Source organism: Oncorhynchus mykiss, chromosome 25 (assembly GCF_013265735.2).
Source record: "Oncorhynchus mykiss isolate Arlee chromosome 25, USDA_OmykA_1.1, whole genome shotgun sequence".
Lineage (NCBI taxonomy): Eukaryota > Metazoa > Chordata > Actinopteri > Salmoniformes > Salmonidae > Oncorhynchus > Oncorhynchus mykiss.
In genome coordinates, this window is record NC_048589.1 from 15,988,590 (window position 1) to 16,004,513 (window position 15,924).

General features: G+C 45.1%; 1 protein-coding gene across 6 annotated transcripts in view; it reads left to right on the plus strand.

Moving 5' to 3' along the window:
• ralgapa2 (Ral GTPase activating protein catalytic subunit alpha 2) overlaps positions 1 to 15,924 on the plus strand; it is a 163,140-nt gene that overhangs the window by 134,717 nt on the left and 12,499 nt on the right. For all 6 annotated transcript variants that reach the window (XM_036962847.1, XM_036962850.1, XM_036962846.1 and 3 more), the window contains one exon: positions 15,786 to 15,910. In XM_036962847.1, the coding sequence (XP_036818742.1) occupies positions 15,786 to 15,910 (125 nt within the window). The remainder of the gene's footprint in view (positions 1 to 15,785; positions 15,911 to 15,924) is intronic.

Sequence of the window (15,924 nt, forward strand, 5' to 3'; positions counted from 1 at the left end):
TCTCTCCAATACAACCCAACATCGCAGAGTTACAGTTGAAGACCGAAGTTTACATACACCTTAGCCAAATACATTTAAACTCAGTTTTTCACAATCCTAGTAAAAATTCCCTGTCTTAGGTCAGTTAGGATCACCACTTTATTTTAAGTATGTGAAATGTCAGAATAATAGTAGAGAGAATTATTTATTTCAGATTTTATTTATTTTATCACATTCCCAGTGGGTCAGAAGTTTACATACACTCAATTAGTATTTGGTAGCATTGCCTTTAAATTGTTTAACTTTGGTCAAACGTTTCGGGGAGCCTTCCGCAAGCTTCCCACAATAAGTTGGGTGAATTTTGGCCCAGGCCTCCTTGCTCGCAAACGCTTTTTCAGTTCTGACCACAAATTTTCTATAGGATTTAGGTCAGGGCTTTGTGATGGCCACTCCAATACCTTAACTTTGTTGTCCTCAACTTTGGAAGTATGCTTGGGGTAATTGTCCATTTGGAAGACCCATTTGCGACCAAGCTTTAACTTCCTGACTGATATCTTGAGATGGGGCGGCAGGTAGCCAAGTGGTTAAAGAATTGGACTAGTAACCGAAAGGTTGCAAGTTCGAATCCCCGAGCTGACAAGGTACTAATCTGTCGTTCTGCCCCTGAACAAGGCAGTTAACTCACTGTTCCTAGGCCGTCATTGAAAATAAGAATTTGTTCTTAACTGACTTGCCTAGTTAAATAAAGGTAAAATAAATTTTAAAAATACTTCAATATATCCACATCATTTTCCTACCTCGTGATGCCATCTTTTTTGTGAAGTGCACCAGTCCTTCCTGCAGCAAAGCACCCCCACAACTTGATGCTGCCACCTCCGTGCTTCACGGGATGGTGTTATTCGGCTCCCCCTTTTTCCTCCAAACATAACTATGGTCATTATGGCCAAACAGTTCTATTTTTGTTTCATCAGACCAGAGTACTTTTCTCCAAAAAGTACCATCTTTGTCCCCATGTGCAGCTGCAAACCGTAGTCTGGCTTTTTTATGTTGGTTTTGGAGCAGTGGCTTCTTCCTAGCTGAGGTTATGTCAATATAGGACTCATTTTTCTGTGAATATAAACACTTTTGTACCCGTTTCCTTTGCATCTTCACAAGGTCCATTGCTGCTGTTCTGGGATTTGCACTTTTCGCACCAAAGTACGTTCATCTCTAGGAGACAGAACGCGTCTCCTTCCTGAGTGGTATGACGGCTGCGTGGTCCCATGGTGTTTATACTGGTGTACTATTGTTTGTACAGCTGAACGTGGTATCTTCAGGTGTTTGGAAATTGCTCCCAAGGATGAACCCAACTTGTGGAGATCTACAACTTTTTTTCTGAGGTCTTGGCTGATTTCTTTTGATTTTCCCATGATGTCAAGCAAAGAGGTACTGAGTTTGAAAGTAGGCCTTGAAATACATCCACAGGTACACCTCCAGTTGACTCAAATGAAAGCCATGACATCATTTTCTGGAATTTTCCAAGCTGTTTAAAGGCACAGTCAACTTAGTGTATGCAAACTTCTGTCCCACTGGAATTGTGATACAGTGAATTATAAGTGAAATAATCTGTCTGTAAACAATTGTTGGAAAAATGACTTGTGTCATGCACAAAGTAGATGTCCTAAGTGACTTGCCAAAACTATAGTTTGTTAACAAAAAATTTGTGGAGTGGTTGAAAAACAAGTTTTAATGACTCCAACCTAAGTGCATGTAAACTTCTGACTTCAACTGTATGTGCATCCTTTCAAGCACACTCTTCTCATTAACCTGTGGTGATTTACTCATAATTTTCAAGTAATAAATAAGGTTTTATATGTATGATAGTTAAATAAATTGTATTATTTGTGCCCTGGTCCTGTAAGAGCTCATTGTCACTTCCCACAAGCCGGGTAATGAAAAAAACCCACTCATTCTAATGTTTAATAAATGTATCGTATAGTGTGTGTATGGCAGGCTTACAATGATGGACAAAAACTAAATTTGAAAGTGCGCTGAACCTGGTGCTAGAGGGGGTATACAGCTGGAGGTTGAATGTTTGAAGGGGTACGGGACTATAAAAGGTTTGGGAACTCTAGGGCAACAGTGTCTAGATGGAATTTGTATTTGTGGTCCTGGCAACTGGACCTTTTTTGGAACACCATTATTTTTGTATTACTGAGATGTACTGTCAGGGCCCAGGTCTGACAGAATCTGTGCAGAAGATATATGTGCTGCTGTAGGCCCTCCTTGTTTGTGGACAGAAGCACCAGATCATCAGCAAATGGTAGACATTTGACTTCAGATTCTAGTAGGGTGAGGCCGGGTGCTGCAGGTTGTTCTAGGTGCCCTCGCCAATTCGTTGATATTTATGTTGAAGAGGGTGGGCCTCAAGCTGCATCCCTGTCTCACCTCACGGAAAGAAAGCTGCATCCCCTTCTCAGCCCATGGAAAGAAAGCTGCATCCCCGTCTCAGCCCATGGAAAGAAAGCTGCATCCCTGTTTCACCCCATTGAAAGAAAGCTGCATCCCCGTCTCAGCCCATGGAAAGAAAGCTGCATCCCTGTTTCACCCCATGGAAAGAAAGCTGCATCCCTGTTTCACCCCATGGAAAGAAAGCTGCATCCCTGTTTCACCCCATGGAAAGAAAGCTGCATCCCCGTCTCAGCCCATGGAAAGAAAGCTGCATCCCTGTTTCACCCCATGGAAAGAAAGCTGCATCCCTGTTTCACCCCATGGAAAGAAAGCTGCATCCCTGTTTCACCCTATGGAAAGAAATTGTTTTTTTTGCCCATTTTAACTTCGCACTTGTTTGTGTACATTGGTTTTATAATGTTGCATGCTTTTCCCCCAACACTGCTTTCCATCAATTTGTATAGCAGACCCTCATGCCAAATTGAGTCAAAGGATTTTTAAAAATCCGCATGAAAAGACTTTGCCTTTGTTTTGTTTGTCAGTTAGAAGGTGCAGGGTGAATAGGTGGTCTGTCGTAGGATAATTTGTTAAAAAAAACAATTTGACATTTGCTCAGTACATTGTTTTCAGTGAGGAAATGTACGAGTCTGCTGTGTTGACACATATTCCACGGTAGTTATTGGGGTTAAATTTGTCTCCACTCTATGGATTCTTCAATGACATTGAGCTGATTTCTGACGTGCTGTTCCTTCTTTTTTCCGTAGTGTATTTCTGTATTTTAGTGATTCACCTTAGTGAAGGCGTAGGCTCAGGTTTTCTGGGTCTTTATGTTTTTGGTTGGATAGGTTTCTCAATTTATTTCTTAGGTTTTTGAATTCTTCATCAAACCATTTGTCATTAATTGTTTTTTCTTAGGTTGTCCACTTGACATTTTTTGATTTGATAGGGAAGCTGAAAGGTGAAATATACTGTTTAGGCTTTCTACTGCCAAGTTTATACAGTGAAATGTTTTGTCCAGGAAGTTGGCTAAAAGAGATTGTATTTGTTGTTGCCTAATTGTTTTTTGGTTGGTTCCTACACTACTATAGCTGTCCTCAATATTTTGCAGTTCCTTTGGCTTTGCCAGCAGCATACCACCCTGCATACCACTGCTGGCTTGCTTCTGAAGCTAAGCAGGGTTGGTCCTGGTCAGTCCCTGGATGGGAGACCAGATGCTGCTGGAAGTGGTGTCGGAGGGCCAGTAGGAGGCACTCTTTCCTCTGGTCTAAAAAAAAAATATCCCAATGCCCCAGGGCAGTGATTGGGATACTGCCCTGTGTAGGGTACCGTCTTTCGGATGGGACGTTAAACGGGTGTCCTGACTCTCTGAGGTCATTAAAGATCCCATGGCACTTATTGTAAGAGAGGGGTGTTAACCCCGGTGTCCTGGCTAAATTCCCAATCTGGCCCTCAAACCATCACGGTCACCTAATAATCCCCAGTTTACAATTGGCTCATTCAGCCCCCTCCTCTCCCCTGTAACTATTCCCCAGGTCATTGCTGAAAATTAGAACTTGTCCTCAGTCAACTTACCTGGTAAAATAACGAATAAATAAATTTGATGCCTCATGATTGAGTATTGATCAGTTCAAGTAGACTGATTTTACTATGATCTGATAGGGGTGTCAGTGGGCTGACTGTGAACGCTCAGACAGACTCTCGGTTGTGGTCAGTCAAAAAGTAATCTACAGTACTACTGCCAAGCGATTAGCTGTAGGTGTACCTACCATAGGAGTCTCCACGAAACTTACCATTGACAATGTACAGACCCAACGTGTGACAGAGCTCTTTCTTTCTCTATCTCTCTCTCTCTCAATTCAAAGGGCTTTATTGGCATGGGAAACAGTAAACAAAAGGGTAATTAACAAGGGACAAATGTGTAAACATTACACTCACAAAAGTTTTAAACGAATATAGACATTTGAAATGTCTCTCTCTCTGTCCCTCTTCCCCATAATCACCTCACACATCTGGGGCTTTCCACTGGGACGAGCTTCACACCTTGGCATGCTCTGTGACAACCAGTACCGCTGGCCTGCCTGGCACTCACCGCCCAGCCCCTGTCCAATCAACACCTGCACTCTCCCTCTCTCTTTCTCCCTCACTCTCCTTATCACTCTCACTCCCTCTCTCTTAAGCATCTCTCTACTACACTCTGCCTGTGTAATGGCTGGTGTCTCCTTTCCTCCTCTCCACACCATTTATTTTTAGGAGATGACACCTTGACACTTTATTAATTTGAATGTCTTCATGCAATGCCATACACACCTGCCAGGATCAAATTAATGAGATATGTACATAATCCACTTTGACTAATGGATGGTGGGTGTGTAGGGGGATATGGGTGGTACATTTAATTCAGGAGGAAGGAGTCGTGTGTGTGTGTGTGTGTGTGTGTGTGTGGTATTCCTGTTCATGCGGCACTAACATCACTGAAGTATCAGGCCTTTTTCCCCTCTTAACGGGCCGATTATGTGACTGCTGCTAGTAAATGCGGTGGCCGCCCCCACACACCTCTCATCTCCGCTGGAAGGTCAAGCTGATTGGGAGATTAATGGGCAGATCTGAGCGAGAGAGGGTGAGAGTGGGGGTCAAGCACCCACAGGTAGTCTACCCCGTCTCCAAACTGCGAGAGGTCATTTAGCAAGAGGACTTTTATACCAGCACGATTAACCTTGGCTCTTCATTCTCAGCAGTTACTTACTCTCTAGTGTTGTAGGAGAGACTGAATTCTCTGTGCGATTCTGTAATTACCTTGTTGGTAGAGTGTAATACTGGAGGTAATACAAATAATAGATGGTGAAAGGTCAGTTTAAAGGATAGTGAAATGGTACCAAACCTAGTGGCTACTGACTGCTTAAATAAAGGCTAGTTGAGTGTCTCTTGGGTCAATCCTTCACATGTATCATAGCAGCTCAGTGGGGTGTGGGTAGCAGCTCGGAGCGGAGTGTGATGTGCGTACCACTCAGAGCAAAGACAGCCTCTCCTCCCCATAGAGAGAGGCCAGAGCCTGGCCGCCAAGATCCTTGATCTCATTCAGGCTCCTGCCCTGGAGCCCTATGCTTCTAACCTGGCTCCCAGTCAAGTCAGGTTGAGGGGAATCTGGCCACTACATAGGCTCCCCACTGCAGGCTCTGAGTGGAGCTAATTGACCTGTATGGCTCCTGTAGTATCTTGACTAGACCAACATATAATTGGAGGACACAGGATGTAATCTTTACTTGTCCTTTATTAGGAACTGATTTACACTGCTGTCTATAGTGGAGACCAGTACTCAACTAGCTCTATTGCTCACAGAGCGGTTACCAACCTAGGACCGGTGATAGCGCCGCCTATTGGTTAGATGAGCCAGCATCATTTATCACTCCAACACTCCTTCCCCATAAATCTGAACTAACTCTTGGTTAGTTTAACATTTTCAGATCTAACACCTACTGTATGAGTATTCCAATAACAGTAACCATTCTCATTGTAGCTGGTAAGTCATCTCTTCACTTAGCATTAATAACATCACCTTACAGTGTGTTTCTTATATGAACTGAACAACTGATTCAATGTTTGCATTGTCATTTCACTTTTGTTTATTGGAAGCAAGGGTAGACTACCTTACTTCCTAAAGGAGAAACAAATATATCCATTACTTTCCAAACTCTCCAAAATGAGCTGGAGGTTTCCTAACTCTTTGAGAGTGTCGCAATTCCCCTCTAGGTGAACCTTTGTTGGTTTCCTTAATTTAACAAGTGCATTGTCCGTTGGTGGCCGTGGAGTACCTGTGTCCTGTGGTAACTCCTTGCCTGCTGGACTGGGCTTTGTGTTGCATGTCACTGGCTCTGGATCACCATGCCTACGTACTCCTCTACTATCCCCCACTATCACAGTGTACGAAACAGACCCAGTGATTTCTTGAACCAACCAAGTTATCCATTTAGGTCCACATCCAAAGTTCTTGGTATACACTGAGTCTCCGACTACAAAACTGCAAGCTTTTGCGTGTTTGTCATGCTAAGTTTTCTGTCCTGCTTGCTTAGCCTGCACCTTACTCTTTAGGTCTGGGTGTATCAAGTCTAACGTGCACCTCAACTTTCCTCCCCATCATCATCTCAGCCGGTAAAAGTCCAGTGGGCTGTGACGCGTTGGCTAAACAACACTCTGCTCAGTTTTGTCTCCAACAAGTCACCTGCTCTCTTTTTCATTAGCTCTTTGAATGTCTGAGCGTCTCTCTCTACCAAACCATTCGACGCAGGATGGTGTGGTGCCCAAGTGACGTGTGTGATTTCATTCTTTGTCATGAACTCCTTACTGCTCTCACACACAAAGCACTGAGCATTGTCTGAAACAACAAACAATGAGACATTATCTCCCCTACCCCGTAGGGGGAGGCATCACAGGAAACTATCAGTTATTTTCTGATATAATGCACTAACACTCTGCTCGACTGCAACAGTTCTTTTGACAGTTTGAAGGCTTTTTGTTGTTCTGATCGCCAACACCATGGCGTGTCCTTCCTCAGCAGCTTGTGCATAGGAGCCAATAGTGTCGACAGATTTCTGTAAGAAACTATTATAGTAGTTTAATAGGCCCAGATACGATTTCAGTTCTGTGACTGTGGTAGGCATTGGTGCGTCCTGCACCGCCTTTACTTTCTCTGGCACTGGATGCCGTCCAGTAGCGTCCACCCTGTGGCCTAGGAATGTCACTTCCTTCTCCATGAAGGTGCACTTACTCCGTTTCAAGTGTAGCCCAGCCTCATCCAGTTGCTGTAACACTCTGTCCAGTGTTCGGATGTGGTCCTGATCATTTCTTCCTGTCAGGAGAATATCATCGAGAGACACTGGGTAATCCCTTGTAGAGTCTCCTCCACCGAATGGGAACTTGGCATATGTGAACAGTCCCTTGTGCGTGTTCACTGTGACATATTTCTTTGAATCTTCATCTAGCACAATCTGCTGGTAAGCATGACTCATGTCTAGTTGGCAAAAAATGTCTCCTCCGGCTAAGGACGTGAACATGTCCTCCATTTTAGGAATTGGGTACTGTTCTAGTGATGACACTCTGTGGTGACTATAAAGTAACGGTAAACAATCTCACTGTACCGTCTGGTTTTAACACTGGGACTAACGGTGCTGCCCAGTCTGAGAACCTCACTGGTTCCATGATTTTGTTGTCCTGGCAACGATCTAACTCAGCGTCTATCTTAGTTTTCATTTCAAACGGTACTGACCTTGGTTTGAAGAAACGGGGTGTGGCATCACTTGATACATGCATCTTTGCTGTGAATCCTTTCAACGTGCCCAACTCATCGTTGAACACTTCCTCATGTTTCTTTAACACTTCCTGTAGAGCATCTTTTGCTGTCAAGCATCATATTCATGGTATGCCAGTCCACATCCAACATGGTGATCCACCCTCGCCCCAGCGGGTTTGGTCCTGACCCAGCTACAACTATTTGACTATTCTTTTGTGTTCAACTTTCACATTAACTGATCCTACAATGTCCACTTTCTGTCCTGTATATGTTTTCAGAGTGATAAAACATGTACCTGGCTCTGGAACCTTTGCTTTCTTCCCTAGCCTAGCATACTCTGACTGTGACATTATTGTTATACTACAGCCAGTATCTGTTTCTTATTTAACTTTTCATCCCATGTACTGTTAAATACGGTCTAAGCGGAGGTACCTTAGTAATGGGTAGTGTCCGTATTGTGAATAGTAAACACATCCCCACGACCCTCTTCCTCTTCCTATATGAAATGTGCATTTTTTCGAATGTCTTTCTCTCCCTCCTCGAATCGTTATAGGAGCCTTCGTGCTCTTTTTGTCTGTGACTGTAATTCTGTGCTTTGTCAAATGTCCAAAATCTCCTCAGATAAAAGGTTCCGCTGTATCTTATCCTCATTTACCCCACATACTAATCAGTCACGTAGCATCACTGCGATGGTGTCTCCATAGTTACAGTCCTGTGCTAGCTTCCTTAGCTCCGCCACATTTATTTAAGTTTTTTAAATGTTGAGAATTTCACAATATTCTTCACACAACTGTGTCTTGTTGTCAAATGGTGCTGCCGATCCTACTGTGCCTGCCATCCTGTCCGTCGTCCAGTCACTGCTGCCAAAGAGAAGGCAAAGTATTTCCTAGCTTCCCCACGTCGATGGCTCTCACTCGCTTAGCTTAGCCTTTCCTAGCTAACTAGCATGCTAATATTCACTCACGGTAGTTTCACCGTCCAACTCGAACTCCGTAGTCTCGCCGAAAACTTCTGATTTTTGCCTCGTCGCCGGATGTAGTATCTTGAATACACCAACATATAATTGGAGGACACAGGATGTAATCTTTACTTGTCATTTATTAGGAACCGTTTTACACTGCTGTCTATCATGGAGACCAGTACTCAACTAGCTCTATTGCTCACAGAGCGGTTACCAACCTAGGACCGGTGATAGCGCCGCCTATTGGTTAGATGAGCCAACATCATTTCTCACTCTATAACTGCTCCTGTCTAGCCTGTGAGAGGGAGACCTCAGGGTGGGGTTTTAAAGCCCTTTTCTCCTCTGGACTCTAAACTAGTAGTGTGGAGCCCCCCTTCTGTGAGGCCCTCTCAACAGATTAACCTCTTGGTGTGTCCTGAACTCTCACACTGCCAGCTCCCATCCCACAGCCTAAAATTGTGGTTTCCTTTTGCTTTGTACAATTCTCAGAGGATGAGAGGACTGCTTTCCAGTCCTCTGGAAGTTCCACTTGACAGAAAAGGAAATACTTGTTTTCACACTGCTATCCATTAAGTCTGTCCTTGTGCTGTTCTGGTGAACTAATAATCCTAGTCCTTTGGCCGGTATGAATGATAATCCCTGCAATGTATGTGTATGTCCCTCCCTACTCTGTGTGTAGAGCACTATGTGTGAGTGATGTTGTGCAAGGTAGAGGTCTGCACGGGACTGATTTATTCATCCCTCTCCTGCCCGCTACCGAAGCTTTTCATACCGCTCCCCCTGGCTTTCTGTCAGACTCAAACATGCTACAGCAAGAACTGCTCTCGAACCCAACTGCAGTCCCGCAAAGTTATTTTAGGCGTATGTGACACAGCTCACTTGCCAGCCATGGTCCCAGCATTTGTGTGCCCTATAGACAATATCAAAATGTGTAAACATAACATACGCTGGCTCTGACAATCGTCGGTTGTGGCAGGGCTTGTAAATTATTACGGACTGCAAAGGGAAACCCAGCCACGAGCTGCCCAGTGACGCGAGCCTACCAGATGAGCTAAATGTCTTTAACGCTCGCTTCGAGGCAAGCAACACTGAAGCATGCATGAGAGCACCAGCAGTTCCAGACAACCGTGTGATCACGCTCTCCGTAGCTGATGTGAGCAAGACCTTTAAACAGGTCAACATTCACAAGGCCGCGAGGCCAGACAGATTACCAGGACGTGTACCCGGAGCATGCGCAGACCAACTGGCAAGTGTCTTCACTGACATTTTCAACCTCTCCCCGACCGAGTCTGTAATACTTACATATTTCAAGCAGACCACCATGGTCCCTGTGCCCAAAAAAACGAAGGTAACCTGAAATGACTACTGCCCTGTAGCACTCATGTTGATAGTCATGAAGTGCTTTGAAAGGCTGGTCATGGCTCACAACAAGACCACCATAATTTGCAAATAAATTAATAAAAAATCCTACAATGTGATTTTCTGGATTTTTTTTCTTTTCATTTTGTCTGTCATAGTTGAAGTGTACCTATGATGAAAATTACAGGCCTCTCATCTTTTTAAGTGGGAGAACTTGCACAACTGGTGGCTGACTAAATACTTTTTTTGCCCCACTGTATATGATGAACAGAGAGTAGCAGAAGTGTAAAAGTTTTTTTTTTTAACTACCAATTGGACACCATGAACTTGGGGAGAAAAAGAGAAAATAATGATGAGTGGACACTTGCACTTTCAAAAATGTGGGATTGCACCTCGACTAAGGTTGGTTGAGCATCCTCCACTTTCCATTATCAATATTTATGTACAGACATTGTAGTAAACTATAGCCTATTCCTATTTTAGTACATTTCCTTGGAAAGATAACTGCCTGTCATTCTCTGCCCGTGCATAGTCAGTCTACTCTATTTCATTGAGAACACACATATACTAGGCACTCTTGATCTCGCAAGCCCAACTAGAGAGGAAGGCTACTGGATTCTGAGAGTGTGAATAATGCAGCAAAGATGTCCTTTTAATACAATAGGTAGGCCTAGGCTAACGCGTACAGTCGTGGCCAAAAGTTTTGAGAATGACACAAATATTAATTTCAACAAAGTTTACTGCTTCAGTGTTTTTAGATATTTTTGTCAGATGTTACTATGGAATAATGGAGTATAATTACAAGTGTTCATAAGTTCACAAGTGTCAAAGGCTTTTATTGACAATTACATGAAGTTGATGCAAAGAGTCTCTGCAATCCGCCCTGGCATGCTGTCAATTAACTTCTGGGCCACATCCTGACTGATGGCAGCCCATTCTTGCATAATCAATGCTTGGAGTTTGTCAGAATTTGTGGGATTTTGTTTGTCCACCCGCCTCTTGAGGATTGACCACAAGTTCTCAATGGGATTAAGGTCTGGGGAGTTTCCTGGCCATGGACCCGAAATATCTATGTTTTGTTCCCCGAGCCACTTGGAGCACCTTGCCATAAGGCAAAAGTGATAACTATCATGCTGGAAAAGGCATTGTTCGTCACCATACTGTTCCTGGATGGTTGGGAGAAGTTGCTCTCAAAGGATGTGTTGGTACCATTCTTTATTCATGGCTGTGTTCTTAGGCAAAATTGTGAGTGAGTGAGCTCCCTCGGCTGAGAAGCAACCCCACACATGAATGGTCTCAGGATGCTTTATTGTTGGCATGACACAGGACTGATGGTAGTGCTCACCTTGTCTTCTCTGGACAAGCTTTTCTCCGAATGCCCCAAACAATCAGAAAGGGTATTCATTAGAGAAAATGACTTTATCCCAGTCCTCAGCAGTCCAATCCCTGTACCTTTTGCAGAATATCAGAGAGAAGTTTCCTGGAGAGAAGTGGCTTCTTTGCTGCCCTTCTTGACACCAGGCCACCAGGCCATCCTCCAAAAGTCTTTGCCTCACTGTGCGTGCAGATGCACTCACACCTGCCTGCTGCCATTCCTGAGCAAGCTCTGTACTGGTGGTGCCCAGATCCCGCAGCTGAATCAACTTTAGGAGACGGTCCTGGCGCTTGCTGGACTTTCTTGGGCGCCCTGAAGCCGCCTTCACAACAATTGAACCGCTCTCCTTGAAGTTCTTGATGATCTGCTAAATGTTTGATTTAGGTGCAATCTTACTGGCAGCAATATCCTTGCCTGTGAAGCCCTTTTTTGTGCAAAGCAATGATGACGGCACATGTTTCCTTGCAGGTAACCATGGTTGACAGAGGAAGAACAATGATTCCAAGCACCACCCTCCTTTTTGAAGCTTCCAGTCTGTTATTCAAACTCAATCATCATGACAGAGTGATCTCCAGCCTTGTCTCCTCGTCAACACTCACACCTGTCTTAACGAGAGAATCACTGACATGATGTCAGCTGGTCCTTTTGTGGCAGGGCTGAAATGCAGTGGAAATGTTTTGGGGGGATTCAGTTAATTTGCATTGCAAAGAGGGACTTTGCAATTCATCTGATCACTTTTCATAACATTCTGGAGTATATGCAAATTGCCATCATACAAACTGAGGCAGCAGACTTTGAAAATTAATATTTGTGCCATTCTCAAAACTTTTGGCCACGACTGTACAAAACAGAAAGACCACAGTTTCAAAATAATCTGCGGTGAAACAAAAATGTATCATCCCAAAGTTGTCTGTCTGAAATGCCCGATAGGGAGAGGACAGGGGCGTGGGGGATTCACGGAGGTTCAATATAAGTCCCTCTGGACTGGGAGGGTGCAGAGAGATACTGAGGACGGATCCCTCTGGAGGGAGGGAGAGAGGGTGTATGGGTCCTGGGCCAGAGCAGCCTGTTAAGAGCCATCTGAGGCCCTATTCACCTTGAACATGGCCCACTGCTGCTGCCTGACCTTGGTTTTGTTCCATAAAGGCGCTTGACCCTGGATTCCCCCTTGGCCACCCTGCCATCTGGACATTACGCTCAAACACACACACACATATGCGTCATGCATTACCACATGCACGCACACGTGCACTATTGTGTGTGACCTCTGTTTCAGGGAACACACATCGGCTTGTTTATAAGAGTGCCAGAGGTGGAGGCTCCATGTGTGGTGTGTGTACAATTCACATCACCCAACAGCCACACACCGGCTTTATCTGAGCCATAAGTCACTGCCTTTTGTCCCAGTGAGCACCATGGGGGCAGAGTTAGGGGACAGGCTTTTATAGAGCTGGAGGATGACTTTTATCTACTAAATGCCTACATTGTCATTACCATTGTCAAGTGGATTTGAAATGTGCTTTTTTTTGGGTCATAACCAATACCTTTGATTTCTCCTTCTCTCACAGTTTCTTTTAAAGGCTGACCTTGTTGTTGAGTGACGTCAGAGCATTATTTTACGTTACAGGTTGTTTCCAATCTCGTCTGACTGAAGAGGTTTGTCAGTTGCTCAAGCAGCGTTCTGACACGCTTCACAGACATGATATTCCCACTCCTCTCCTCTCCCTAATGGGAATGTGCAGCCGCTTGGAACTTGGGGGAATATGCTTCTGGAAGCCTCTCGACCACTCTTTTTTAACTTAACAGTTCAACTGTGAAATGACAATTATTCTACGGATGACTTGTATTGTGTTGATACTGCGGAAACGTATTGTTGTTTTCATCCTGGCAAGGTCCCTGTAGTATAGCCTAATGGTTTTGAGTGCCAGGGGCCAACAGTAGTAGCCAGAGGCCAACAGTAGTAGCCAGAGGCCAACAGTAGTAGCCAGAGGCCAACAGTAGTAGCCAGAGGCCAACAGTAGTAGCCAGAGGCCAACAGTAGTAGCCAGAGGCCAACAGTAGTAGCCAGAGGCCAACAGTAGTAGCCAGAGGCCAACAGTAGTAGCCAGGTACATTATCAGTAAATGATAAATAACATACCAACATAGCCATCTCTCGGGTAATGGCCATTCCACCTGAAGAGGTAATTCCTTAACAGATATGTGTTGCCACAGAGAGAGAGAGACCGCATGTTTGTCGCCCAGGGAAGGGTCAGTGGGTTTGGCGAATGCGACGTGGACAGGCTTTTTCCGTCATTGTCCTTTGATTTAATTACTGGGTGCTAGGCAAGCAGGAACAGCTTTTGTGCACATGTAGGGGAACATCCTGTACCAAGCCTATAGTCGTTAGTGACAGAGACAGAGGGAGGGGACAACCATAGAAATAGAGTCTCTAGTTCAACATTACCACTCACCTTGTATCTGAGCTTTTCTAGGGATATCTGTGCAACAAGATTCAAATCCGCAGAAGCCGTGCATTTACTGATTGCACACAGTCGATTCTCTTTCCATCTCTTTCCTGATCTCTCTCTCTCCCCGTTGGTTATAGTGGGTAGAGGAATCGACAGAGTGTAGGAGAGGTGTGTGTCAGAGGAGAGTGGAGGGCCACCCCAGCTGGAGTCAATATTTGCTCTAAGAATCTCAGTAATAGGCCGGGACACAGTCATCTGCATCTCTGATAATGGACAACCATATGGCTCTGTTGGCTCAGTGGACTGGAGTTCTCTTGCTCGTTCGCTCGCTCTCTCTCGATTTACAGATTTTCTCTTTCCCCCCCCCTCTTCACGTACATTCATAAAACCCGGGATTTGACCCGTCACATTGTGCTGTGACCTGGGTTGCTATGGCAGCAAAGTCTGTGATGTTCTCTATTGTGTCCCCACTCCTGGTTGAATCAGCGGGATCTGGAGGCAGGTAAAAGATCACTGTGCAGCCTCACAGCTATCTTTACTGGCAGCCTCACACACAGCTCAGGTGATCTTAACCCATGCCCTTGTGTTGCCCCTACTCCGTGGATTTAGAACAGACTTGCTGCACCAATGAAGCTTATCTCCCTCTCTTTCTCCATGCCGCTCTCCCTCCCACCGTGTGGTGAGCAGCTTGCCTGTCCTCAGGCTGGCCCAGGCCCTAGGCTCAGGTGCTCGTCAGCCCCAGTTTGAAACGGCTGCCTTTCAGCCATTCGTCATGACTGCCTCAACCCCTGCTGTGCCAGCATGTGCCCAGTCCATTCCATTTTAGCCAACCCAGCTTAGTCCAGCCCATACACATTCCCAGTAACATCCACTACCAGTGCCAGCCCTTCTTCTCACCAACACTCTACCAGAGCAGAGGGGCCTTAGCAACAGCCTAGCAACACTTACTACAAGCAGCAGTCTGTTAATGAGAGCGGAATGAGGCCAGCAGGTTCCTGGAGTCGGGGGCTGTAGTAGATGCCTGTTTGGGTCGACTCTTGACGTGGTGACTGAATAACCATTTGTTAGGTGCAGTTATCTAGAAGGAAAGACGGAAACCTACAGCTAGCATAGTTAGTGACATTCTAACACACACACACACACACACACACACACACACACACACACACACACACACACACACACACAGAGAGCAGCATTTTGAGCCCTTTTTGTTATTCTGTTATGTTCTATGACTGTCTGTCTGTATCCATCCGGCACCATATTCCCAGGTTGCTCTCCCTGCCTGCCACTCTGAATTTGAAATGTCTACAATTTTCTCCCTGACGGGTTGGAGAAGTGCCAGGGTGGGAGGGATGTCCGAAAGCATCTCTCTGCCTCCCGCAGGGGTTCTATTCGAGTGCCCAAGGATTTTTATTTTATTTTACCTTTATTTAACTAGGCAAGTCAGTTAAGAACAAATTCTTATTTTCAATGACGGCCTAGGAACAGTGGGTTATTAACTGCCTTGTTCAGGGGCAGAACGGCAGATTTTTATCTCGTCCGCTCGGGGATTCGATCTTGCAACCTTTCGGTTACTAGTCCTATGCTCTAACCACTAGGCCAAGGAGAGGCGAGAGGAGGGTCATGCCTGTAGTGTTTTTATTTGGTGACTGCTTTCCCATTTGTGGCTGCGTGGCCAGGCTGAGTGTCCTCTCCAACGGTCTGGTTATTGCTACTCCTCTGTCTACTCATGCTGCCTTTTGTCTGTGTCTGCTACTGTTTTTGGTCAGAGAGGCTATTTTCTCTATTATGTGACGGTGCGATGGGTTTTCTTCACCGGTTGTTTTGTCTTGATTGACTAAGTTCCTGTATTGATGAATTTAGCACTTTTGTTTCGATTTCATTGGGCTGTAAATTATCCGTTTTCTTGGTCTCTTCCTCTGGTTTTCCTTAACCCTGGCCCCAGCTATGAGGAGCGGGCGCTGTACCTGGAGGCCATCGTGCAGAACCACCGGGAGGTCATGACCTTTGAGGACTTTGCCTCGCAGGTCTTCTCCCCTTCACCCAGCTACTACCCAATGAGTGGGACAGGTAAGAATCCCATG